This window comes from Corvus kubaryi, unplaced genomic scaffold (genome assembly GCF_017639235.1).
Source record: "Corvus kubaryi isolate FWS band 111438036 unplaced genomic scaffold, C.kubaryi_AGA036_p1.0 137, whole genome shotgun sequence".
Lineage (NCBI taxonomy): Eukaryota > Metazoa > Chordata > Aves > Passeriformes > Corvidae > Corvus > Corvus kubaryi.
In genome coordinates this window covers 13,818,521-13,845,134 of record NW_024580671.1, presented here as the reverse complement: position 1 = coordinate 13,845,134, position 26,614 = coordinate 13,818,521, and the positions used below count along the sequence as shown (strand labels likewise).

Here is a 26,614-nt window from a genome sequence, read left to right as displayed (position 1 = left end):
GAACAGCAGCCTGACCTTCTAGAATATCATCCATTTGTTCCCTTTATTTAGTGTAATCTGCAGATTCAATGAAGGCGAATTCCATCCACTCCTCCGGACTGCTGACAAAGACATGAAGCAGGATAGGGACCAGAAGACACCCCAGTGACACTTACTCCTGGGAAGGTGTGACCCATTAACCACTCCTCTCTGAGCCTCATCATCCAATCACATTTTCATTCATCTGGTTGTCCACCCATCCAAACCCCATTGTCCTAACTTGGTTTCACAAATATTGTGGTACTGTGGCAAACAGACAAGGTAAATGATGGTTTTTTGTTCTCCCCTTTTTCACAAATCCACTCATTTTATCACAGTTAACTGCCTTTTATTTTCTTAATCAAGAAGAAAATAGACAAGTTTTTTTTTCCAAAGTTGGTTAATATTTTTTTGTGCTACCATAAGGCTTCACAGTAACAGGAACAGGGTCTGCATCCTGTAAACAATGTTACATGGTTTTGGTTTTATTATAAATGTTTTTTCAGTGATCTTAAGTACTCGCCTAATCTCGCAGAGCTTATTGAAATAGGCACTACCAGTTATGCACTACTGAATCCTGGAATCATCAGCATTAACTTAATTTGGGGCATTCATCGAATGTCTGATAAAGCAACAGACAACTTGTCACTGTTGATTCAGGACTTTTATCTTTTAACACTAAGTACCTGAACACAATGAAAACACAATGTATTTAGCAAACCTTGGTACAACAACTTTTCAGTTAGAAACCTTTAGGCTGTAAACTTGTAACATTATTGCTCGAATAGCATTTAGTATAAAATATTTTTTAAAAATACTATAAATTACAAGATACACTTGTTTCCTGCAAATGCTTTTCCAGGACTTAACTTTGCAAGCCAGATATCTATGCAAATAGGAAATTCATGCTGGCTGCCCACAGTTTCTTTACGTTCTGTTAGACCTGCCTGGTGTAACAGAGTTTACTTCAATGCATTCAATGCATTTAGAGTTTGGAGTGTTTTTGAAACATTCCAAAGGATTTTGGTGAAGTTTTTTTTCCTAATCTGTATGAATCTCAATCTACAGATTTTTCCTGTTCATGAACCTCTTATTCACCCTTATGTTCTTGGCATTACATGTAAAATATCAACAGTGTACAATATTCCTGCAATCTTTCATTAAGTGGAATCTTAAAAGTCACATTTCATTATTTCTCTCAGACAGACTGTTGCATAACATGAAGGATCAAGGTCAAATGATATATGAAGAGAGACTTTTAAATCATTCAGATGGTTGTCCTCAATTTTGGTCTCTTTTTCACTACCTTCCAAAAAATATGAAAGATTCTGAACATTTTTCAAAATGAGTCTGTAGCATCCAGGTATATTCAGCTGTAATGGAGAAACTCTGAATTTGCACAACTCCAGCTCATCCTTAGAAAGTCTTTCATGGTACCATTGTCCAACTTTATTACTCGGATACTTGATACTATGTCCCACCATTGGAAGAACCACCTTCAAAGGAAAAAAAAAACCAAATGTATTTGAGGTAACGCTCACCCATTCCCCTTTAAATAAATGTGATCATTTTAAATGTGTTTAAGCCTTGTGTTTTGGGGCCTGAAATAGTAAACCAGCAGTTTCTCTTGTGAAATGAAGCTGTGCATGGCAGGTATATTGAATGTAATTAAAGCAGAAAAAATAATCAATGTATTAGGATTCCTAAAACAAACTAGAAATATATAAATATGGATTTTCTTGCTTGCTGGGAAAAATACAGCAGTAAAGACATTCGGTTGCCATATATTCAGTTGCCATGCAAGACTTCACAACTACACTCTGAAACTTTCAAAAATTAGAACGTCAACTGCTTCTGAAAGTTTTTCCCAGAAGACTGAAATCTTTTCCAAAGTATTCAGTTTCAGGATAAATATTGCCATGCTGCAAATGACACTGTATTTATTTCCACTACCAAGTAAATTTGTTATGAGAGTGAAGATTAGTTCACATGTGTTTTCTTCAATGAGCATTCTGGCAGGGAAGAAGATTGCACCAGATAAATTAGTCACATTATTTAAAACAAAGCATTTTAATCAAATAAAGAGATCAACAACTCAGAATTTTTCATACAGACTTACTTGGTATATAGAATATTTGTTAGCTGATTCTTCTGAAGCAGTGACTACGTGGACCTGACAAGAAATTTAAGAAGAAAAAACCACCAACCTTTTAAAAAGTAAAAACATATGCTGTATTTTAGGAATTACGCACTGTACTCACAAACTTGCAAAGAATACTAAGGTTATTTAACTACTGCAAGGGAAATAAACTCAGATATGAAAAAATCTTAAGATATGCTTAATATAAAGTACCTTGCCCTTTACTACTTTACCAAGAAGACTGCTGCATTTTTTGAACAACTGTTACCAGTTTAGACCCAGCATCAGTGAAATTGTGCTAAACAATGCTTTGCCTCTGTAGCTGCAACAAGATTATCAGTTCAGTCTGAGGCCACCTTTCACCCTGGACTTACACTCAGCAATGTGCATAGGAAAGGCCTGATGTGGAGAGCAAGACTCAGATCTGCACTGACTGGTAATATGGGCACACCCAGAGCCCACTCTGAGGGTTTTCCCCAGTCAGATCCTAAGAAGAGCATTATATACCATAGAGAGTAAATCTTATGGGTATCATTTCTGACATTCTGTTCCTTCCTCTCACTTGAATAAAATGAACAGCCAAAACAGATAAAAGCTGCTAATCATTTGTCTAGCTCGTAAGTCTATTTATGGTGAAACAAAAAAAATCCTACATCATGTTTTCCAACTTTGTCACAAATATTAAATATTTCAATGAATGAACCAAAATAAAGGCATTAGAGTATGTCTGCTTATGTATTCAAGTGCATTAAGTTGTTTGGGGCTTTTTGTTGTTGTTGTTTTCTTTTTACAAGAACTACTTTGGGAAGACTCACCTTGTCATTTAGGGAAATGCTTTCATCATTTTCTTCCACGAAAACAAGATCACCCTCAACCACTTTTGAGCCATAAGTCTTCAGCCTATATGATGCTGCTTCATTCCAAATTTTACTGCAATAAGCATGGACATAGAATATGCGCAAGGAATGAGGAATGTTGAGCCATCCTTTGGTACAACCTTCATGATTTACACCATAGCGATTTAAAGCTCGTAGCAGCATCTTCTCTCTTACTTTAAATTCTGGCAGCATCACAAGTGTGCCCTTTGCATCTTCTGATATAAACAAAAATAACCATGTCAGTTATCCCTGATTATTCAAATATTACCTGACACTTAAGAAGATGAAATAATCAAATACGGAAAAAAGGTGTCAGTCTACTATCTCAATGCTTTGATTATTTCCTTTCCTTCAATGTGTCATATTAGACAAATTTCATCTCATATGCCTACCAGCACAGAACCATGAATTTTATTCTGTTTCATGCAGTATAAATTAAATTACCTGTCATTCAGTTATTTGGCCTAGTTTGAAAAAAATTTTTTTTTAGAAACTTACTTTATCACTCCAAGGGCTTTTTTTGAACCAGGTAACTGAAAGTAAAAACCAAGCTATAAAAGAACATTAAAATCTCTACTTCTTGTCATTTGAAAATATGTATTTCACAGCAGGTAAAAAACATGTCTTTATTTTAAAGGTAAAAATTACATTGGCCTCAGGGAAGTCTGATCCTTAACCAAAATGAAAATACATTTAATTGGATTTGTGCTACATTGTATAAATATATTTAAAATTTTATGGTGTTTTTTTCATGTTACAAGTGATTACCTAACAAAGCCTTTTGCACAGACTTCTACATTTGCTTTCAGGAAAAGGCAAGCAGCTGCTTTCAGGGTCCATGTCGATGTTTTTCCATGCATCATACAGCCATGTACAGAACAGAATCATTCATCTTACATTTTTTTTGTGAAACCAAATATATCTTTGTCTTTTGAAGCTATATATCATAGTTGTTATGTCAATCTACAGTGATAAGCAGGCTAATAGGTGTGGAATATTTTAAAAGAAAAATATATTTGCAGTTGAGAGCAACTTCAAATTGGAGAGAAAGTTCAGATAAATGATAAAAGCAATAAATATGGCAAACAGAGCACTTTACTTAGCACACTCCTGCCTTTGACATATTTCATTGATTTTAGTTCAAGAAAGAAAGAAAGTAGATGTGTTAAGTGCTGAGTATGAGTTGGGTGCCACATTCCTGTATACTTCCCTCACTAGGGAGAAGAAGTTCACTATCCAAAAGCAGACAGATGGAAGGAGGCCAAAACTCCTCTGATAAATCTTAAGTCTTTTCCAGCATTATGATATACAGCATTTGCAACTCTGTTGAGTTTCACAGAATGAAGTGTAAGTGGCATAAAGAGTAGGAAAAAAAGTATCTCCCTGTGCAGCAACACCTTACTACCTCACAATATCAACTCTGCATAAATATATGGACAATTTAAGTGGACATACCAGTTTGAAGAAAGTATCTTTTTGCATTATTTACAGGATCATCAGTATCTTCGGGTGTGAAAAATAATTTCACAGCTTTCACCTTAAAAGAATATTTTTTTTTTTCAGTTAAATATAACTATTTGTCAGCTAAAGAGATAATCATGCATCCAATTCTGTCTTAACATATTCTGCAAGCTCTCAAAATTAAATCAGTTCTTTAGTGTCAAAGTCAAATTCTCCCTTTCACAGAAGATCCCATGAACCACAGAACAATGTGTTGTGTCCCTTCTCACATTAAAAACAGGTTTTAGTCACCCAGAAAACATAAGACAGTTTTCAAAGATCTGTGAGAAACCAGTCACTTTCTTGGTCATCCAGTTCAAACTTCTCCACTTGAAATTGTCATCATTTTATCCTGAACAGGAAGGCTCCTTCCTTCCATCCTGCATGCTTCATGCAAAATTTAGACTGAACACTTTCCACAGTCTCATACAGAGGGGCAACCTTTTTTTTTTTTTCAATACTGTATTTACAGATTTTAAATCTGTATTAGGTCAGATGACACTGTGACAAGGACAACTACAGGAATCTCTGCTGCTTGCAACATCAGAGGAGCTGCTCAATTTGCTAGTACTTCTACCAACCTGCGACACATGGCTCTTGTCCTCCTCCGTACTGGACTGTGCAAGCACATACTGGCACATTTTTAATATTAAAAAAAAAAAGTTCCTACCTATTTTAAATTAAAGTAACTACATTAAAACTAAAGATTTAAATCATTACTCCTCAGGGACTGGCACCTGGTTCAACTGCTATCTGATGTCAGATACATCAATAGTAACTTTTATGGGCTGCCCTCAAATTTTGACTCTTCTATTTGAAAGATAAGTTTTCCTGACTTTTCTCAGAATCAAAACAAGATTAGAAGAAAAGGATACTCAAGTATCCTTTTGACTTTGTAGTGCCTGATTAGTCTTTTCACCTGTGACAAATACTATACCACATACATTTAAAAGTACATTACTCTTATCCTATGAATTATTACTTAATAAGCTCAGAACTGAGAGTTAGGGAAAATAGTCTAGGAATAACGGAAAGCAGCAATCTCTTTCATATAGAAAATAAATTACTGCAGTATTGAAAAAGCAAATCCTTTCTTACTAACTTATGTGTGTTTTTAAGAAGTAAACAGACCCCCAGCACGATAAAGAAGCTACAGTTTGGAGGCGATCAGGATCATGAATAAACACTGTATGAAGACTGATTCTTTTCAGTGTTCAAACCCTTTATGGAATGCAACCACTTTCCTGCCAAGTGGCATGATGACAATCCCAATCACATTCCAATCACAGACAGAACTATCACCCCAGAACTATTTAAAACTTCACTTGCTGTTTAAAAAAGGTTTTTATTTTCAGTAGGAATAGCTTCATGCTTATGTTGTGATCTAGCAATTGCTTCCAGCACACAGATGGGTTTATCTCACAAATGAAATTGTTCACTGAGAAGGTCAACTCCAGTGCTAGATATTGCAACAGTAATATGAAATTCTCTTGACAGTAAGTACCCAAATTACAAAATGGAAATACCATATTTTCATTCAGTAAAGCCAATCCTATTTGATCTGTCTGAACAATTTGTCCTTGTCCAAACCGCTGAGGTCCGTAGTAATTTACAAAACCTTTTGTCTATAATGAGAAAGAATAAATAAATATGCTACATGCATGAAAGTACAATATGATTAATAAGACCAGGCATACAACACATATACATCTATATTTACATTCAAAATGCATAAAACCAGGACTTTTAAATCAGAAGTAACATGGAACAAAAGCATAACTCATAATTCATTACCATATTTTGGCACTTAAGTTAGAAACATCTAAAAAGATTATCAAGTTCTACCATTGTCTTCACATCATTAAAAAGATCACAAGTAAATGAAATAAAATTATTTCTATATAGTTAATTATTATAAATACTACTACAGGTCAAGTCAAAGTAATTAAGCTTTTTAAATATGTCAGATCATGAAATCTCTACTCAAGCAAATGCAGCACAGGTAATGAACAGTAACCACTGTTGGATACTTTTTCTTAAAAACACTAATCTTTTTCACGTGAGATAATTTCTATTATTATTGCAATATAAAGGTCAAGAATGAGCACTTCTGCTAACTGGGATTTTAAATCTCCTGATGAGTTCTAGGTCACATGTGAGAAGTAAAATCACAGTCATGTGACCCAAGGAGCACACCTTTTTATAGAAAATAGTAAGTATACATAGAGTAGACAAACAAAAACATATGATATTTGTTTTTCAAATGGTTATTCAGTTAAAATTTTATAATCTTTGGGCATCTGTAGGTCCCATACACAATTCTGCTTTTACAGAAGATGAAAAATCCATCTTTTGGATTAATACATATCCTGTTTTGTCACACATCATCTGACCAGTAAGGTAAATGTAATAAAGCAAGGCACACAATCATAGGAATTTGTGTTCATTTTCCAAATAGCAAAACAAAACAAGTCAGATGGAGCAGAGAGAAGAAAGCATTAGAGTACCAGCTGAATGCTTTTCTCAATAATAAAATTAATTTCTAAAATACATGTAATGTATTTTGCTTTTGCACACTGGGTAGTTTTTATTCAAGACTTTATTCCTGGATTAATCTTCTTAAAGCAGTTTATATTATAGTTATTACTTAGAAAGATTGAGCAGGAAAATCAATACTGTAAAAAACATCTACAGGTTTTCCCTTCCATTATTTGCTTTTATTTTTGTTAGTAGTTTAAGAATGTCTGATGATAGGCATTTTCTTCAGGGACTAAGGAAAACAGAATCAAAATCCACTGCATTTCAGGGGAATCTTCTTTCTCAGAAATGGACTTTCTACATATATTCACACCAATAATGTTTTTCACCCAAGCCAACCAAGCATGTTCCTCACATGACCAAAAAAGGCAACCAGCTGTCATGTGCACTGAGCATATGCATGCATATACACGTATTACATACACATTATATAGATGTGTAAGTACATTTTCCCCCTTCATCTGCCACAGTGAGACCCATTACTTTGGTTGGCCTCAGGTCTGTGCACCAATGGCTCTTACATCCATGCTCATTTGTTACTGAATTCCTCTTGCCTTTTGCTGCACCACTCTGGGGTCTCTGGTCTGTAACACAGAATCAATTCACTTGTGGTCCCTCCTTGGAAGGCACTTTTACTCCTGATCCCTTAAGCAATGCAGGAAAGACATAAAACTGCAAAAAGCACCAAACTTGGGAAATACTGCCATTATTGTGCTATTACAAACATTTTCCTCAAAAGTACTTTTTATAACAGCAAAGAATTAAAACTCTGTTCATTATCAGCAACCATGTGTCTTTCTTACCTCAACATTTTCCATTGCTTCAGATATTCTGTCCTTCAAATCTGCAGAAGAGTCATGACTGTGGTTTTGGAGATCTCTCACAACTATGTCAAAGTGATTGCCCTTCAGCTGACCAAGTCTGAGGTGCTGGTATGCTGAACGGATGTTGTATATTCTCATGCCCTTTTTTTCCATTTTGTTTCCAATTTCTTTCAACCTGAATAAATAATTGGGAGAAATTATGAACCATCCTCTACTAAAGCTATACAGCTTCCAAGGAATGTCTTATTCACCTTTGCACTGATATCAAAAACACTTAAATTAAAATGAGATGTCAAACAATTATTATAAGAAAACCAAATCAAATGCAGAGATAGAAATCTTAAAATTTAGTTATAAACCAGAAATGCTTTTTAAATGTTTGCATCATTGGCACTGAAAGGATATTGACAGATGCTGGAATGAAGCAATTCATCAAACTTTCTCAAAGAAACTGCACTGAATTTTTGATTTCTTAAATTGAAAAACTAGTCATTTTTTTTACTCTTCATTCTTCAAAACCTGTTTTTCATTAAAGACAAAGGAAAAGGAAAAGAAAAGGTAATGTGCTCTAGCAGACTCCAAAACACAATTGCTCTTTCTCAGTCAGCCTTAACAAAAACAAACTCAGTGCACTGATTCTCTGGGTGTGCTCACATATGCTTGTAATTGGAAACATAGCTGACAGTTCAAATACTTGCCCTTTAAAATATCCACTCAACCTCTTTGTTCTTATGTGTAAATAAGTCATTCAAATCAAAGGAAACTTTCAGCATAAGAGCTTAAATTCTAAGCAATATTTCAATAACTTTATAACTGCTTATTTATAAAAATTATTTATTCTCCTGCTGTGTGGATGCATTTACCTGTTCTTCTTCATCATTTAAACACTAATGCAATGTTTTGCTAATTATCTCTTGGACAACTAGCCTTACAGTCCCGTTTGCAGTGGAATTTTACCATTGACTTCAGTGCTAAGCTGCAATTCCCTAAAGCCACAAAAGATCCACTGTGCTCTATACAGGCAAAGGGAAGACAAATCAGTAAGAACATTCCAAGAGACCATACCATGCTGATACTTATTAACACAAAAAACTATGTGCTAAACTGATTGTACCCAGATTCTAAGTACCTCTCAGGAGTCACCTTCTTCACAACCATCGGTTGCAAAGTGATAGCCTTCTTATCTTTGATGCCAGTGTAACTGAAGTCTGAAGGAAGCACATCAAGTTCAGCTGCCAACAAGCCGATTGCTTCTAGCGTTTCTAGATTTTCTTTCTGAAGGGTGAAAGCTGAAAAAATCATCTCAGAATTATTAGGAACTTGCCTTTATGTTTCAGTGTTCTGCCATGACAGACGGGCAGGTTCTTCCCCTCAAACTGTAACAGCATGGAAACTGCAAAGAAACTGTCCTCCTACCCCACAAAACTAAAGTAAATGGGACTTTTACAGCACAGCAGGAAAAAAAAAAAACAACACTCTACACAAAACTCAGACCAACCAAAAACCCCTGATACCTTTAAAAATAGTACCTCATAAAATGCAACACAATTCAACAAACATGCATTAGTGTATTGCAGGAAACATTCTCTGTACCAGAAACTGCTTTAAAGAATGAGATCGTAAGTCAAATTTGACCTTACTAACTTGTTCAGTATCTAGATGCACCTCCTAAAATCCCACAATTACTTTCAAGGGAAAGCTATCACACTGGGAACGCCACCTAGTTAGTTAGTGGCTAAAATCAAAAGAATTGTAACCATTATCACCAAGCAGTTTGTGTCAATCGCTACAGTAACTTGATTCATGCATTTAATTCTCCAGGGATGCAACACCACTGCATTGATAATGATGCATTCAACATAAACAATGGGTTGACCAGGCCTATGTGTCATACAAAAATGATCCTGAGTTTCAGTCTTTCTACAGAACAGCATAATGCCTGCCATCTTCACTAAAAATGTAGTATTTACCTGTATAAACATCTTGCTTCTCCTGAAAACCACCAGCAGACCTTTTTCTGGACCATTTTTTTTCTCGAAAACGTACCATTATTGACATATTTGGCTGATCATTGACATTTGTCACAGTAAAAGATTTTGTTTCTAAAAGCTTTCCAAATTTTCTATTAATAAAGTGATGAACTATTTTTCTGTGCTCTTTGTTTCCATCAGGCTCAAAGGAAAATGTAGAATTTTCTATCTTTGCATCTAAAAATTTAAAGAAATCACTTGCTTCCTTTTCAGTCACTAATTGACAAAGTTCTCTGTAATCAGGATTTCCTTTTACAATCATTTCATTGTCTTTTGTAACAGTGACTAGAAAGGGGAATTTCTGCCTAACGGCACTGTGTAAATCAGCTCGAATTTTCTTGTCCAGCCTACGTCCTAGCGAGAGTTCCCTAGTACCAGCGTCCGCACTGTTTTCCAAGCCCCACGCATCCTTCAGATCACAGGCAAATTTGTTGAGCAGCTCGCTCACGGGCTTGTCGAGTAAGGACTCCAACACAGGGGCTTCCCCGAGGCCGGACTGCAGCTCGGGGTCTCCCTCACGCTCAGTTTCGCCAGGGGATGCAGCACAGCCGCCTCCCGCCCGGCTTGGGCTGCGCCCCGGGGGCCCGGGGGCGGCATCGCGGGGGCACCCAGGGGCGCCCGGCCCGGGGGGCTCCGTCCTCCGCTTTTTGTGCTGCCGCGGGCACGGGCTGCTCTGGCCCGGCGGCGCTTCACTGGTCTTCTGGAGCAATTCAGGGCGGGCGTCCCTAAGAAAGAGTTCGGGCACCTCGAGCTCAGTCACTGCGAAGTCCCTCGGAGAGTTTTTGATAGTGCCGCGGAAGCCGGTGTGCTCGGTCAGGTAACTGAAGGAGGGCAGCATGGCGGCGGCCTTCCCCGCTCCCGCCCAGACCCGCCGCACCTGCGACGGGCGGAGAGGAAAAAGGCAGGGGGGCGAAATAGAATCAACTGCTACAAAAAAGGCTGCTGAAAGCCGGGGAGGGAGGCTGGCAGGCAGGGATGGATACAGGGACGCAGGGATGGAGCGATGCAGGGATGGAGGCAGGGAAGCGGGAACCTCCACAGCCTCCGGAAGCCGCCGCCAGGGGGCGCCACGACCTCCTCCTCCCATGAAAGGGGCCCAAGGACGTTACCAAGTTCCCCAGGCCCGCGGGGAAAGAGAACGAGGCAGCGAACCCCCCTCCTCGCGGCCGCACATGGTGCGGGCTGGAGGCGGGGCACCTTTCGGGCCGCCTATGGGAAGGCCGGGTGGGAGAGCGCTTCCGCTGTGTCCTCACCGCGCTGGTGACGTCAGCGCCACCCGGGTTGGGCCCCGCCTCCTTAAAGGGGAAGGGTTAAAGGTGCAGGGGAAGCAGCGCGCTGGTAACGCCTGATGAGGAGCGGGGCCTGCGGGCATCGTGGGTGCCGCGGCCAGGAGGTGACGGTGAGGGGAGTCCGGGTGGTCCCCGCCGCCGGCTGCGGGGTACAGGGGGCGCTCTCAGCCGGGAATGATGGGCGGGAGCTGCGCCGCTGGGGGCGGGCCGGGGGCGGCTGCCGGAGCCGTGAGGGCGGGGGCGGCTGTGGCGCCTCCTCGGGCGGCCGGGTCCCGGCGAACCGCGCGGGTAACCCTGTGTCCCAGCAGGAGCGGAGGATGGGCGAGCCCGTGACGGATTCCACGTACGTCCGCTGCCTGAGCTACGGGCTCGTGAGGCGGCTGGCAGAGTTCATCGACCCGCAGGAAGGGTGGAAGAAACTTGCGGTGGATATAACCAACCCTTCCGGTGAAAGCAGATACAGCCAAGTGCATATAAGGTCCTACATAAAAGTCCCGTAATGTAAACTCATGCATTGCCCGTTTGACATAAATACCACGTTACTCCCGTTTTTCATCCCATTACTGTAACTTGCTGCACTTTGTGTGCCGGTGGGCACTTGTGTCTTACAGTCCCGTTTCCTTAGGGAACTCAAGGTAATTACTCCTAATTGTTCTGCAGCTCAGTTTTTAGGCAAGCCGCAGAAAATTGAGTAAGGAAATTAGGATTAATTAGAGCTACAGACATAGGTATTTTTAGCAATACAGCACTGGTGGCATAACTTTCTGTAGCCTAAAGACTAGCAGACATTGACCTTATTGTGCCCAAGAGACAGCTGGACTGTAACTGCTAATTCACTGTTTCCAAGAAAATGTCCAACAGACGTGGGGAGCCCGAGGCCTAAAACCAACAAATTTACCTGAGAAGTAATGCTCACAATATTGTATGAGCACGTCATTGCTTGAAGGACTTGTTGAATCCTAGTTGAAGCTGTTTCTAAGACTATGAGATTTTTAGATGCTGTATGTATCACCTTGGGATTCCAGTCTTTTCTAGTAATGTTAGTATTAAATCTTTCTTTGTCTTTCAGTAATAGTATTAAATCAGTCAGAATACTGGATCTCATTTTCTTCTTAATGCCCATCTCAAAATATTCAAAATGGGATGTGAATGCTAGATGGATGCAAAGCAATTACTTTTCCATTTGATCTGGGTCTGACTTACTCTCTGTCTCTGGCTGACATTCTCATTTTCTGACATTAGTCCGAGGTGCCAATATATTATGGATCCTGAACAAACTGCTGAAGCCATGTATATGTGTTTTTCCTGTATTTTGCATGTTTTTCCCCGATTTTGCATGTGTTGGGATTTTTGGCTGTACTTTCAGAAGATTTGTGATTTTTGCAGTACATTCAGAATTTTTTTGTAATGTGGATTGTTTTTTGTCATTTGCCTTTAATCTCTTTCTCTTCATGCTTCTTGAGGTCACTTTTTTTTTAATGTTGGTCTTATCTTTTAAGGAGATTTGAGGCATTTGTACAAATGGGAAAGAGCCCCACATGTGAATTGCTTTATGACTGGGGAACCACAAACTGTACAGTTGCTGATCTTGTGGATCTGCTGATTAGGAATCAATTCCTAGCACCAGCAAGCCTTTTGCTTCCAGGTAACTGTTACTCTTGCACATTTTGTACTGTGTTCTTAGTTTTCTAAGATGCTAAAGAGCTTCACACTAACTTGAAAATAAGAAAGGATTAGGTTAAAATGACCAAAAGTGGATGTATTTTCCATTTTCTATCACTTGTAATAACAGTTTAAATAAGAGTTTCAAGTTTCAACAAGAGTGCTGAAGTTTACACATGGTGGCAGAATATAACCTTGTGATACTTACGTGTCTTCTAATTTTCAAAAATTTCAAAAATATTGGCATTAATATTACTTAGTTTTTTCTGGTTCCTAATGTAGTTAACACTTTCTCTAAATTCCCTTTTCAGAAGCTGTAAGGATGCCACAAGAAGTTACATTACCTCTTTCTTCACAGGAAACCTTGCCTATACATGAGAAACAGCTACCTGTACAGGAAAAAGAAGTGGCGTCTGTAAAGCCTGTTTTAGCTCAGAGTACTGAGAAGCAACATTCAGATCCTTCCTACTTAAGAGAAGAAAACAGCAGCTCACAGTCCAGTAACACAGGTAGACACTTACTTTGGTAGAATTCAGTAATATTTTTTTTTCTGATCTGTCCTTCACCCCATGTGAAATAAATCATAGCAATGCATGAGAGTGATGCCTCTTCCTGTCATGGTGCATCTGTGGGAAACAGCATCTTTCGTCTTGCCAATAAGTCGCCTACTTTGAGGGAAAACTTAACTGTTAATTAAATTGCAGTTTTTTGTGCCGCACATAACCCCATTGCCCTTTTCCAAGATTTATTTTATAGACTGTTCAGCATCTTATGCTTTAAAACTAGATTTTGTATGTCAAAAATGACAAAGAATGCTGGAGAAAAGATGACTAAAGAAGGCATTTTAGGAAAGTGTGTGGTTGGTCTGTTCCTTCCTAAAGGTCTGCTTCTGGGTTGCTGCCAGAAACATGATGTAATCTTGGTATATTTTTTATATTTAAGGCAGTGTGGCTCTCTGCGATCTGCTACATGCTTAATTTCTACTACTTGTATTATGAGTATGAATAAAAATACAATGAGATCGTGCTGCAGTGCTAGTTGTGAAGAAAATTATGCATCGCTAATTATAGATGTTTATCTGCCTTCCTTTTGTTTTCCTGGTATTTTCATCACAGAACTGGAGGTAGGGCTCCACTGTGTCAGGTTTTATGTGGTGGCAAGTTTTTGTTTTAAGAGAACTGAAGCAGGAGACCTTGTTCCTTAAGTGAACACGTAGCTTTGTGCTAAATGTTAATGTCTTTCAGATTTCCAGAATTTTTTGTTTCGTGACTTGGAAAGCATTACAAATAATTTTGATGCCCGACCAGAATCAGCTGGAGGTAATAAACTGGGAGAAGGTGGCTTTGGCATTGTGTTCAAAGGCTACATCAATGGCAGAAACGTGGCTGTCAAGAAGCTCATTGCTGTGAGTTGCCCTGAGAATTTTTCATTTTAATGACTTTATAGTACAGACTTGTTTATCTTGTTTATCGTGGAAAGTGTTGAATGAGGCATTTCAAAGTGTTGTCACCATGTTAAACGTTAGTTGGGTTGAGAACCTTATCCTTAGCCCCATCAGTGTTGTGAGTCAGCAGGAGCTAATTCTTGCCTGCCCTGTAGCTCTCCTTTGAGGGGCTCAGGTGGGTTGTTGGGAAGAGCAGATTGCTCCCCCAGTTGTCTTCCACCCCACCCTCAAGAAGTGGCAGAAGTGAAGGGATCCTAAGGAGGTTTCCATTTCAGATTAGGATGGGTAAGATTCACAAGCTAAAGGTATTGTCACAGAATTTTAGTCTTCATTGGTTTGTGTGAATAATGAATTTTGTAATGAGCGAGTGCTATTAGGGGGTAACTGCAGTGAATGGAGTAGGTTGGTGGCTGCTGAAACTAGGTCCATTTGACCAGTAATACAGTGTTCCAAGGAAGTAAAAGTCATGTTCTGATACTTGAACTGAGTAGAAAATGTATTGTAAACACCTAACTAAGAGGCTTACAATTCGTTTTTTTTTTTTTTTTTAAATGAACAACTGCATTTTGTTACGGCCACTGATGTTTATGTCAAATACTTCTTTTTATAGATGGTCGATGTTAGTGTTCAGGACTTGAAACAGCAGTTTGAGCAAGAAATAAACATAATGGCAAAGTGAGTACATCATTATACAATTTTTGTCTTTCTAACATAGTGATTTTCATGTTAACTAAAAATGTTTCTTATACAGCACAATCACATTTTGTTTGTTTTAAAGCATCACCACAGAATCCTGGCTTTGTTCAGTAGAGGTGAAACAAGTAACTGGGAATCAAGTTCTCTCTGCCTTTTTTTTTTTTTCCCAATAGGTGTCAGCATGAAAATTTAGTAGAATTACTTGGTTTCTCAAGTGATGGTGCTCAGCCATGTCTGGTGTATGAATATATGCCCAATGGTTCGTTGCTTGACAGACTTGCTTGTCTGGTAAGTGAAATCTTTTCTAGCTTCCATTTGCCTTACTTTGCTAAAGTCTAGGAGTCCGTGGAATGTCTTTCAAATGGAGCTGGACCGTGATGGCCAGATGATGTTTTACTACTTTCTTCTTGTGTTTTAGAAAAAACCACAAGTATTCTTCCAATAAGATTTTGTACAAGTGTTTTAGATAGATGAAAGTCAAATCAGGCAGACAATACAATGTCATGTACCGGTACTTGAAGTGTCACAGAAATTTGGACTGACTGTGTCTGTGTAAGGCTGTAAGGCAGTGCAGAGGGTGCTGCAGTCTTGTTCCCAGTTCTGATACTGGCATGTTCTCTGCTAGTTCCTGAGATTCTGCTTTGTGAAATTGCTCTTTGTTCATCGTCCTTGTGGTAGTGGTTATAATACAATGCTCAGTCTGCTTATCTCTTTCTGAAGTACCTAAGTAAATGTCACTTTCATTTTAAAAAAATACTGTTTTGTGTAATGCTTCTGATTTAATCAAATGGTGTATCTTTAGCCTTGGCCTTAAATAAATAATAAGTTGCTTTGGTTTGGTGAGGAAACTGTATCAAGGACACACAGTCCAATAGTAAGCCAGACTTAAGATAGTAGATTAGTGTCTGTGTTAGTTTGTTGAAGGAGTTCCAAAAATCTGCTTTATACTAAGCAGGTGCAGCTTCTGAGGTTGTAATCTGGTGAACATTTTAAATTGGTGATACTTCAACCACCCATGTCCCCAGACCTAAAAATGTTTGGCTTGTGGTTTTTTTCTGCACTGATCCTCTGATTGTACTGGTTCAAGTATCTATTTGTTGGAGAAAGATCTGGGCTAGGGAACTGATCAGGCTGATAAAATAATACTTTGTGAAAAAAATATTTAATTTTCACCTGGAGACATTTCCTCTGTAGGGCTGCACAAATACTTCTGCCCCACTGGGAAAGAAGTGGTGCTATGATGAGAATGAGTAGCAGTGCTTGGGGAAAAGACTAGCTCTGTTCAGTAGCACTGCTGTCTCAGTTTAGATTGATTGATTTGCTTGCATACACTGCTGCATGTGCAATTATTTTATTTTTTTAACGGAATTAGTGCAGAAGAGAGACTAAGTCTTACCTAAGGACAGTGCAAGTTTATCTGTAGAAATGAGCAGTGCTTAACAAGGATATATATGAAAATGTTCATCCATGTAACTTTGGCCATTATCTTTTAAGTGAGCTTAAAAGATTGGTGATAATTGAAAGGTAAAGGAGAAATAACTGTGTCCTTTAAAAGGAAGAGACAAATTTATGACATAATTCAGGGAATCTAAATCAGAATCTATAAATCAGAAAAATTCTTTTTCTAATAAGATCAGATAGGGGAATAATGTACTTACTTCAATATGTGTTCTTGCTGATAACTTTATTTTGTGACTTCACTGGATGTGTTTGATGCACAGACTCTTGCTTGTGTCATCTCTGTGTCTGGGTGTTGAGCAGGCGAGGGAGGTGATAGAATGGTGAGATACTGTAATCCTCTTCCCTTAGTCACTGACAAGATTCAGAAGTGGTTTTGAAATGTAGGTGTCCTTACTTCTAAGGTTTAGTTAGTAGCATGAATAAAGCTAAACTCTGGGGAAATCCAAAACCACTGGAGGATTGACTTTTTGTTGTTAGTAGAAGCTGTGGATTACTTTGAATTATTTGCTTCAGGTTGAAGGTTCCCGTATCGGGGCCAGTATGAAGTGGGAGGTGTGGTAGATACAGACAGGTCTTTGCAGAGCAGCTGGCCTCGGAGGGTCAGAGTCGAACATTAACCAAAAACATTTTTTGTAACTGGCAACTTAATCTAAGGCAAAATGCAGGGAGAGAACGCAATGTGACAAATGCATGTATTTCTGCTCAAGTCAATTAAGAAATGTATGCTGGTCATATTTTTAATGATCTACTTGAAAACAACAAAACATAGCAAGAAGTCACTTTTGGGTTGGGCAGTTTTTGTATATTTGTTTTGGTTTATGTGAGCGTGTATATATATATATTTTTCAGATTTTTACTTGCCTTTCTCTCTTCTTAATCAAGGATGAAACTCCACCAATTCCTTGGAATATAAGATGTAAAATTGTTCAAGGTACAGCAAATGGCATCAACTTTTTGCATGAAAATAGTCATATTCACAGAGATATTAAAAGGTAAAAGCTACCAGACTATTGCTGGCTGCATTTTCACTTCTTCATTTTTCTTTTTTTCTACTTTGCCTTTCCCCTGTTAAAATAATTTTAGAGAGAACAAACTGCAAAAAGCATTGCTTCAGTCAAGGGCACAATCTTCTGCAAGTTACATCCATCACTACAATCTTGTCTGTGCTACAAGGACATGACCAGTACAGACTTCTAAAGATAATTATGGGGCTAGAACCACAGAATTGCTTAGGATGGAAAAGACCTTTAAGATCAAGTCCAACCATTAACCCAGCACTGCCATGTCCACCACTAAACCATCTCCCCAGGTGCCACATCTGCATGTCTTTTAAATACCTCCAGCACTGGTTTCTCCACCCTGGGCAGCCTCTTTCACTGCTTCACCACCCTTTTGGTGAAGAAATTTTTCCTAACGCCTCATTTAAACCTCTCGTGGCACAACTTGAGGCCATTTCCTCTTGCCCTATTGCTCGCTCCTAAGGAGAAGAGACTGACTCACACCTGGCTGCAGCCCCCTGTCAGGCAGTTGTAGAGAGCAATAGGGTCTCCCCTGAGCCTCCTTTTTCTGCCAGCTCCCTCAGGCACCAGACAGCTTTTCAGTTGTGAGGTTTTGCATTGTAATTGTAATTTGTGTTACAAATGTAATATATAAATTGTAATTTGTATCATCAATCTGTTGCTTTCAAATAGTGAGAACACACAAAGTCCCGTTCTTTCACACCTGCTTCTAATGAATAAGCTGCTGTTGAAGAACAATTAATTTTTAAACAGGGAATTTCTCAGATGAAACACACCTTTTTTTTTTTTTTTTTTCCTTTTCCTAGAACACTTCTTCAGAGTGTATGCTTTGATTTACTCCTATTTTTTATGAGTACAGTAAAATTACTTCAGTCAGGTTCATGAAGTTCAGGGTTCTTCAATGATAATAAATATTCACTGTTTGTTATACCAGAGTTTTTTTCTATGGATATCAGACTCAGAAAAGGCGAGTGTTTTGTTGTAGGTTTTTTTCTGGTGTTTTTGTTGTTGTTGTTTCTTTCCCCTTTCCTGCTACAGTTTATTACGATTTTTATTACTGTTTTTTTTTTAAAAAGCAGCCCAAATCTTGGAAGAAAAGCCCCAAATACCTTTCTTCTGAGGGTTAAGAAGGAGCCACTGACCAATTGGGTGTCATGCAGGAATGTTTCAATAGCTTTCTGGCTTCTGGCAACTCTGCTAAATACAGGCAACTTCAGTTTTGTGACCTTTCAGCTTGTGAGGAACAAGCTTTTGCTTCAGCTGCCTCATGTGTGTGCTTGCTGCTTTGACAGTTTATATTTCTTCTTTCTTCCCTGCTTAAGCCTCTGGAGAAGTGTAAAGACTGGAAGGGATGCACTTTTACCTTACTCTACCCTTCTAACTGCTGTGAGTTGATCATATTAGAGAATTGGGATTTGGGGTTTTTTTGTTTGGATAACATTTTGCTTGTAGTATGAACAGTTCAATTAATTAGATTGGTACTGTTAATAGTGCTGCCACTCCCAGATAACACTAAGATGAAGAAACATCTAAGAAGATTAACTTCAGTCTTCATTTTACTGTGACATGGGAAAAGCATAAACACACAGGCACTGGAACAGCTTCTCTAGGCTAGAGGGGACCTGATTTAATGAATGTTCTCACAGTCGTTCATAGTTTTTTGGATTAGTTATGCCTAGGAAATAGTCCATTTCTCTTTTGAAGCTTGAAACTTGCATTTGTTGTGCTTTTTGTGGTGTATCCAAAAAAATGACCACATTTTGGACTTGACTCAAGTTGATAAGAAGCTGAGATTTATGAAGTTGTGATCTTGTTCTCTTTTTTTTTTTTTTAAGAAGTTGAGCTTTAAACAGGAGACCAGTTGGTGGATGATGCCTTGACAAGTGTTTGGCCTTTTGTAGTGGTCATATTTACAGCAGTTCTAACATCACATGATCCATTGTAACTTACAGCTCTGTTAATTTTGTTAGAGTTTGGTGAACAAGAGGGAAGTTAGAAATACAACTTTCTAGTAAGTGTTATATGTTGTATCAGGCTGTGTGGCTTTCTTACAGATCCATTAAGGGGATCAGAAAATGAGGATTACATAAATATTAAATCAAGTTATTTTAAAATGGTTCTAAATGGTACAAGTTTAAAACCCAGTAGATTTCTGCTGTAATTCATTGCACTGAGTATTCAATGAAAGCATTAAGGACTTTGAGATGAGCCTCATTTGTCAGGGTTGCTTTTTTTAAAGGAGAATAAAAGCTGGGGGTAAAGTGAAAACACAGTACATACATTATTCTGGCAGTAATAAGTTATCTGGTTTTCTTTCCAGACAAGAATAAGAGTATTATTACTCATTTGGCACATGGTTGACATAGTATTAGATAATAGGTATAAAAAGCCTGTTTTTGTTAGTTCTGAGCAGAGATTTAGACTATAAGAATTAAACTGTGATCCAGTACAAGTTGATCAGAGCTAAGTATTCTCTATTGTCCCTCTTAAAGCCAAACCATAAATGTAACATAATTGGTCTGTTACAAGAAAGTTTTGTTTTTCTAAGGTTTGGGAGTAGGGGGAGTGTCTAGTTTTTTTCCTTGTGTTTTGTTGTTTTGCCTTTTTTTTTTGGCGCATGCATGCACACACAAGAAAAAACATGGACGGATCTTGCAGTCAGTTCTTCCTTTATTTAGAGCAATGAATTTTGAAAATGAGCCATTTCCAACAAAACAAATTTACATAATTTGTTATATGAATAATGTATAAATATCTTAGCTTTCAAGATAGTCAAAATACCAGTTTGCATTTGGTTACTAAAGAATTATTAGTCTGTCATAAAACCTATTTACCGTACTGTTTGGAAAATTTTCTTTTTTTTTTGTTTTTTCCCCTCCCTCTCCTCTCCACCAGTGCAAATATCTTATTAACTGATACATATGTGCCCAAAATTTCCGACTTTGGCCTTGCAAGAGCATCTGTAACATTCACACAGACAATCATGACTGAAAGAATTGTTGGAACAGCAGCCTATATGGCACCTGAAGCTCTGCGAGGAGAGATAACGCCTAAATCTGATATCTTCAGTTTTGGAGTAGTAAGTAGAATGTGGGAGCAGTGTATGACTTCTTTTGTAAATGATAAGAGCACACAAAATCAAGTATCTGAAGTTAAATAATTACTCTGGTCTATAATTTTTCTTTTTCCCAATAGATATTTTCTTAAGATAATGTTTCTAAACTTTGATTGTTTTAAAATCATTTGAATATGTTCATTTGCTGCATGAAAGACCAGAGTAAAATAATATTCCAAGTTCTAGCTAAATGCAGTTTGAAGTGGTGTGGAACATTGTTTCTGTTTGCATGGTATTGCACAAAAGTGTAACTCAGACTGAAAAAGAAAATTCAAGAAAATGGTCCAAAATTACTGTGTTTTACAGTATTCAGCACCAAAAATACAATGTCCATGTTGGATTTGCCTTAGAGCTGAGTACAAAAAAGAAATGAACTTTCTATTTGGAAGAATAATGAATCCATTCTGAATAGATCCAAGACCCTACTCACTATTGACCACTTCCTTCATAGCATTTAGTTTCACGGGCAGGTATGCCCAACACTATGTCTGAACAGTTTGGAAATCCTTCAGTCTTGCTGTGAAGGAACACCATGTAGGGCGAGAATAACTTGTGTTGAAATTTGTAAGCCACACTGCTAATAACAGTTAATGAAAATAAAGGTAGGAGCAAAGATAATTAATTTTATAGGAAATCTTTGGACAAACACAGATCCTGGGAGTATTTGTTGACAGACTGGAGGTCATGCTCCTTTTTGCAAATCATATATATGCTAAGGCTTATTCTGGGCTTCATCTTCTGTTCTGATTTTTCTTCCTCCTAGGTCTTACTAGAAATAATAACAGGTCTTCCTCCAGCAGATGAAAAGCGGGAGCCACAGTTGCTGGTATGTTCTTTATTCTTTCTCCTCCCCTCCCACTGCTCCAGGATCACTTTATGTGAAATCATAGTTAACAGGTTCTGAGACAATCAAATTAGTCATCAAAATATGTAGGTGTGAAAACAGCTTTTATGTCAGTCTTTGTCTTAGAGGTGAGGCTGAAACTTTTGTCTCTTGGCTGGTAGATTTGTTCAGCCCTCAAGGTCGTCATCTTCTAATCTGATACTGGAATTCTTTGTTTTGGTACTGCTTCTTATTGTAATACCATTGTACTCTATTAGCATACTCTCATATACCCTCATAATTCCTCATTCCCTGAAACATTTTGAACTGTTCATCTCAGTTGTTTCCTTATGATTCCGTATCAATTTCCATCTTCTTCAACTTTACTAATCATTTGCAAGTACCTTATGCTTTTAACCTTAGTGAAGTTGGAAATGTAAGGGCTTTTTTTGCAGATTGGAAGGTGGGTTGAATTTTCTTTTCTTTACTATTCAGTTAGTTATTCAGTCTACTAATTAGGAAACTAATGTCTGAGAGCTCACTCTCTTGAATTAAAAACCTTACAAGACTCTTCATAATTTAGCCTTTCATGTAGCTTAAAATTAAGTTCTGAACTACTTAATCCAAGGTTTTCCTAGAATAACTTTTACATAAAGACTAATTTATTTCTTAAGTATGAAATAGCATTGAGGTCTGGATTGATTTTGTTCCATACTGTTTGGAACAGTATAAATCACTTTCTTCCACAGCTTTAGGAATACCTGTGTATTATTAATAGATTTTTTTGTCCTTCTAAGGTCTGTCTTCTGGAGTAGCATAATAATTATCATGTTGAGCTTGTAAACACCTTGGAGAACTTGGGTTTTTTGAAGTGGGCTTTTTCAGAGATAGGATCTAATAAGGAATATGACTGGTACAGTTTATCTTTGTAATGTACTTTTGGGAGCATAAAAAGAATGGTCACTGTAAGATCATATGGCATCCTTAGCTTGAAAGGAAAATTTTGAGGTATTTGAATGTTGGTCAGCAATTTCAGACTGATCCATAGACAAAGGCAGAAGATCTGCCTCTACTCATTGCCTCTTATTTATTTATTTATGCTTCCTCAAACAGTATGTTTGATTACAGATAACACATTTCAAGTGTGTTGGAACTGAGGACTTTCGGACTAAACCAGTCAGATTTGAAACTTGATTTCAGAATAAAAGTTTCCAGTAGATACAGCAGCCACTGAGACTGGAGATAGAAGTTTAGTTTACAGACAGACATTCGTTTACAGAAAGAGGCTTTATAAAAGTGATTAAAAAAATTATACTAACTTAAGCTTGCATATTTGTGGGTTATTAAGTAAACATAAGATATTTTGTTGGTTGTACCTCTTCTCTTACAAAGGAGACAATACTAGAAAACTGAGCCTTAAAGTGGAACAAAGTTAAATCTGTATGATGCAGCTTAAATTTGCTGTATGATGTTGTGTTAATTAAAATTATATACAATAAAAATAATTAATAAAAATTTATAGTTCATTTATACTCTCACAAGCTGTTCAGATACTTACAATGTTTATCTGCTTGTTGGTTAAAATTCTCTTGTAGTTAAGTATAAAGGATGAAATTGAGGATGAGGAAGCAACTATTGAGGATTATGTTGATGAAAAGATGAGTGACTGGGATGTACCTTCAATTCATAAAATGTATTCAATTGCTGAGCGGTGTCTGAATGACAAAAAAACCAGAAGGCCAGACATTAAGATGGTATGTAGTCTTGCAGATAAAGGCTTATTTGGGCAAGTGTGTGTGTGTGTGTCCCCTGTGTGGTTACAGGATCAGTTAATCATATTTTTGTCTGTTCTCTTGCAGGTCCAACAGCATCTCCAAGAAATAAAAACTTGATAATGTGTTTCTTCTGATACACAAATGTTTCTGTAATGGAGTAGAGACCAATACCAAATATTTAGTTAGTATTTAGTGCAACATTATCAGCTTTTCTGCTTTCCAGAACTTTCTGGACACATGTAAGGTGAGCTGTTGGCCTGTCAGCAGCTCTTTCACATATCCTTAGCCACTGGGCCCTTAACATGAGAACTCTTTCTTGTGTTAACAAATAGCAGTGCTGGTACATCATCTTCTCCCGCGGCTTTTTTAATGCGTTTCCGTATTAGAATCTATTTGATTATTTTTATTTCCAAATATCAAGTACGTCTGCTGCAAGGGCATATGACTGTAACAAGGCAAAATGTTTTTTCTGCAAATTGCTTTCCTGATCAGGTGTACTAGACCTTGGTCTATTGAAGGCAAAACCATTTAATAGCTATAAATGGTTCTTAATGTTGTCTTTTTGGGAAGTGACAATAGTATTACCTGCTTAAAACAAGCTTCTACTTAATATTTTTGCTTGAGAGTTCATATTAGCATGAATGGTCTGGAAGTGCTAGTGAATGTCATTATTATCAAAAAGTCTTCTTGGCATTAGTTTTAGTCAAATAAATGCTGCAAGATATTTTCTAGGTTGTGTTTTCCTTTCAAGGATTCCTGAGCAAAACAGTTATCTTGCTGTGCAGATGCATTTGCACTTGCAAATGCTTTCTTACAGTGATCTCTATGAGGACAAACTATTTAATTTTTATTCACAGGAAGACTATCAGCTACTTTGACTATTTCAGGAGAGGATTGAGTATTTTTAGTACTTTAGGAGAGGATTCCATATGGATTATAAATACAGATGGTTGCTTTTCTTAAAGGGGTCAGAATAATGATGTTAAGACCAATTCTGCATTTTACTTAGTCAAATAATGAAGCTATTTTTAATATATATATGTACGTATATTAACTAAATACAAAAATACACTTCTAAAAGTATAACATGGAAAGCTTTTTAAAATAGAAACATTGACAGATCAAAGCAGACTAAAAATGGAATGAAAGTGACTAGTAAGATTCCAGATACTTTGGACTAAGTAGGAACATATTACCATTGTAAATGAAGGATGTTGTTTTCATATAAACTCATTTTGCACCTCATGAACTTTGTTAATAGCTATGGGATAGGAAGATAGTCTGGCTTACGGTTAAATTTGAAATTCTGTGATTATGTGTGACTTCATTCAGGAATATATATATCTCGTTGCAGGAAGCATGTGATTTCTAATGTATTGGTATCATTAGATTTCTGGCTATTAACTCATTTTGTATTCCCTTTTCAAACTGCTAGGTTAATTTAGAAAAAAGGATCTACGTAATGGCTTCTAGCTTTATTGATTGTGAATTGTAAAAGACTGTTAACATAAATAAAAACTCTGCATTATTACTTCTTTCTGCTGTTACAACTTTGAGCCTTGGAAATAATCATCATTTTATGTTGCTTGCATTTCTGTTAATAACATTATGCTAATGTCACTGCCTGGAATAAAGCTGGGCTTGTGGGGAAAAAAGCTGCTATAAAGCTAAATTAGAATAAAATCTGCTGAAGCTATTCTTCAGTTTTAAGCATCTCCAGCTTGAAGTGAAACACTTCACACTTATGTGAAAGTGTCTTATTAGATCACGTCTGCTTTTTACTATTCCCTGGAGCTGGAGTACATTCATAGTGTTGTCCAGAAGTGCATTTGCTGTAGCAACTTCCTGGTCAGCTCTGTTCACCTCTGGTGTGATAGAACATTTTTATTCCTGTACCAACCGTGATATTCTTCAGTAGTAGGAGAATTTCAGCTACAAGCATGTGAGTTCCTGCTCTGTTATACTGGACCACACTACTATTTGCAGTGCTGCTCTCAGCAGTGAGGTTTTGGCAGTAGTTTTCCCTTCCTCACTGAAAATGAAGCATGTTAGCTATCATTTCATACAATTTAGAAAAAAGTTTTGAACTTCTTTAGTATTATTCTAGCAAGGAATGAAAATATGAGGGGTTAATTAGCTAGTTTTACCTAACTTATGTGGGAATTTTTTTCTTTTTGAGGTCTTCATACAGTAAAGTCCACAGCTATAGACACAGAGGATAAGAGTAGCTGACTTCAGTTTCCTTTGTTCCCTACAAAAATATTAAATTACCCTAGAGTACATACTCCTTTGTGTTAATTACTATGATAAGGCTTTCTAGGACACAAATCAGTAACTTGAGTCATTCAAGATAGTTGTAAGGGGATGATCTGGTTTCATAGAACTGGAGCTAAGAGAAATCCAGTACAGTTCCTGGTGGGTGAAGAAAGCTCCACATGGGACAGAGATAGGGCTAAGCTGGCTGGCCTACATCCTGTCTCAGCAGGCAAGGTGCCATGGAGGGCAACAGGGGATCACTATGCTCAGTGAAAGAGCCAGCCTTTTGCACATTAAGGGTCTAGAGAACTGTAACATAAAGCAATTTAGTCACCCAGAGAAGGACAGATGAATGAAAAATACCAGGAGTGATTAACTGCAATTCCAAGATTTAGAAAGCAATAGCAGGATGAAAGCAAATTATGATCCAAAGAAAATTGCCTTTTTAAGAGAACTTCATAGGAAGGGCAACAGTTCTCCCCTTGACTACAGCAGGGGTAACAATGGCTGTTACAGGCCGGAGCAGAGGCATCTGCACAGCCCTCAGGCCAGGAGTGGCTGCTGAGGAACAAAAGCAAGAACAGGATATGTAGCTAGAGATACTGCACTAGACTACGATAGCTTTGTACAGTTTGCAACTCAGTAACTTTGAAAAGAATGTAAGGCCTTCCTTAAGTTATTAAGACTCTATTAAATTTTCTTTGGTCAGTTTGTCCAGTTGCCTTCTGAGCCAACACACCAGACATAGCACTTCATATTACTGAAATGGGAGATGTTTCATCTTTATATTTGGGGGTCCAGCTGGGAGTTTATTTACCACTCACTGACCAAAAGGCAAACAAAATTGTTTCTGTGATTCCTGGTTACATAGAGGCCTAGCCTTTTCCCTCCTCATATCTTATGCCTGTTCTCTTACAGCTCTGACTGTAGATAGCATTTGGCATTAAAATTATTCCCTTAAATCCTAGGTCACATCTTCAGATTTTCTTCTTTCAATTCCAAAATTGCTGCATCACAAATATTTCCCCATGGGGATGTGTTGGCAGGACAGTTAAGAGAAAAGCCAAACCAGTAAATGTTCTTTTCAGCTTGAACTTTCAGGGCAACAGGAGGTCTTCAAGAAAATTATTTTCAGTTTAGATGAAA

At 37.7% G+C, this 26,614-nt stretch overlaps 2 protein-coding genes across 10 annotated transcripts; one reads left to right on the top strand and one right to left on the bottom strand.

The window, feature by feature from the left end:
* Positions 1-350: 350 nt before the first annotated feature.
* PUS7L (pseudouridine synthase 7 like) lies at positions 351-11,061 on the bottom strand. 3 transcript variants are annotated; one of them, XM_042017937.1, is made up of 8 exons: positions 9,869-11,056; positions 9,028-9,187; positions 7,878-8,073; positions 6,063-6,161; positions 4,492-4,573; positions 2,974-3,251; positions 2,138-2,191; positions 351-1,514 (listed from the first exon to the last, which is right to left on the bottom strand). In XM_042017937.1, exons 1-8 carry the CDS (start codon positions 11,013-11,015, stop codon positions 1,191-1,193), a joined length of 2,340 nt encoding a protein of 779 aa, XP_041873871.1. In that variant the 5' UTR covers positions 11,016-11,056; the 3' UTR covers positions 351-1,190. The 3 variants fall into 3 exon arrangements, with proteins under 3 accessions (XP_041873871.1, XP_041873872.1, XP_041873873.1); XM_042017938.1 differs by lacking the exon at positions 2,138-2,191 and having other exon boundaries at positions 9,869-11,061; XM_042017939.1 differs by lacking the exon at positions 6,063-6,161.
* Positions 10,665-24,743, top strand: IRAK4 (interleukin 1 receptor associated kinase 4). 7 transcript variants are annotated; one of them, XM_042017943.1, is made up of 12 exons: positions 10,665-10,745; positions 11,526-11,695; positions 12,717-12,862; positions 13,191-13,388; positions 14,124-14,284; positions 14,934-14,998; positions 15,193-15,307; positions 17,363-17,472; positions 20,395-20,578; positions 21,378-21,440; positions 23,033-23,191; positions 23,297-24,743. In XM_042017943.1, exons 2-12 carry the CDS (start codon positions 11,535-11,537, stop codon positions 23,327-23,329), a joined length of 1,395 nt encoding a protein of 464 aa, XP_041873877.1. In that variant the 5' UTR covers positions 10,665-10,745; positions 11,526-11,534; the 3' UTR covers positions 23,330-24,743. The 7 variants fall into 7 exon arrangements, with proteins under 7 accessions (XP_041873877.1, XP_041873876.1, XP_041873875.1 ...); XM_042017942.1 differs by lacking the exon at positions 10,665-10,745 and adding an exon at positions 11,193-11,321; XM_042017941.1 differs by lacking the exon at positions 10,665-10,745 and adding an exon at positions 11,193-11,327.
* Positions 24,744-26,614: the final 1,871 nt, after the last annotated feature.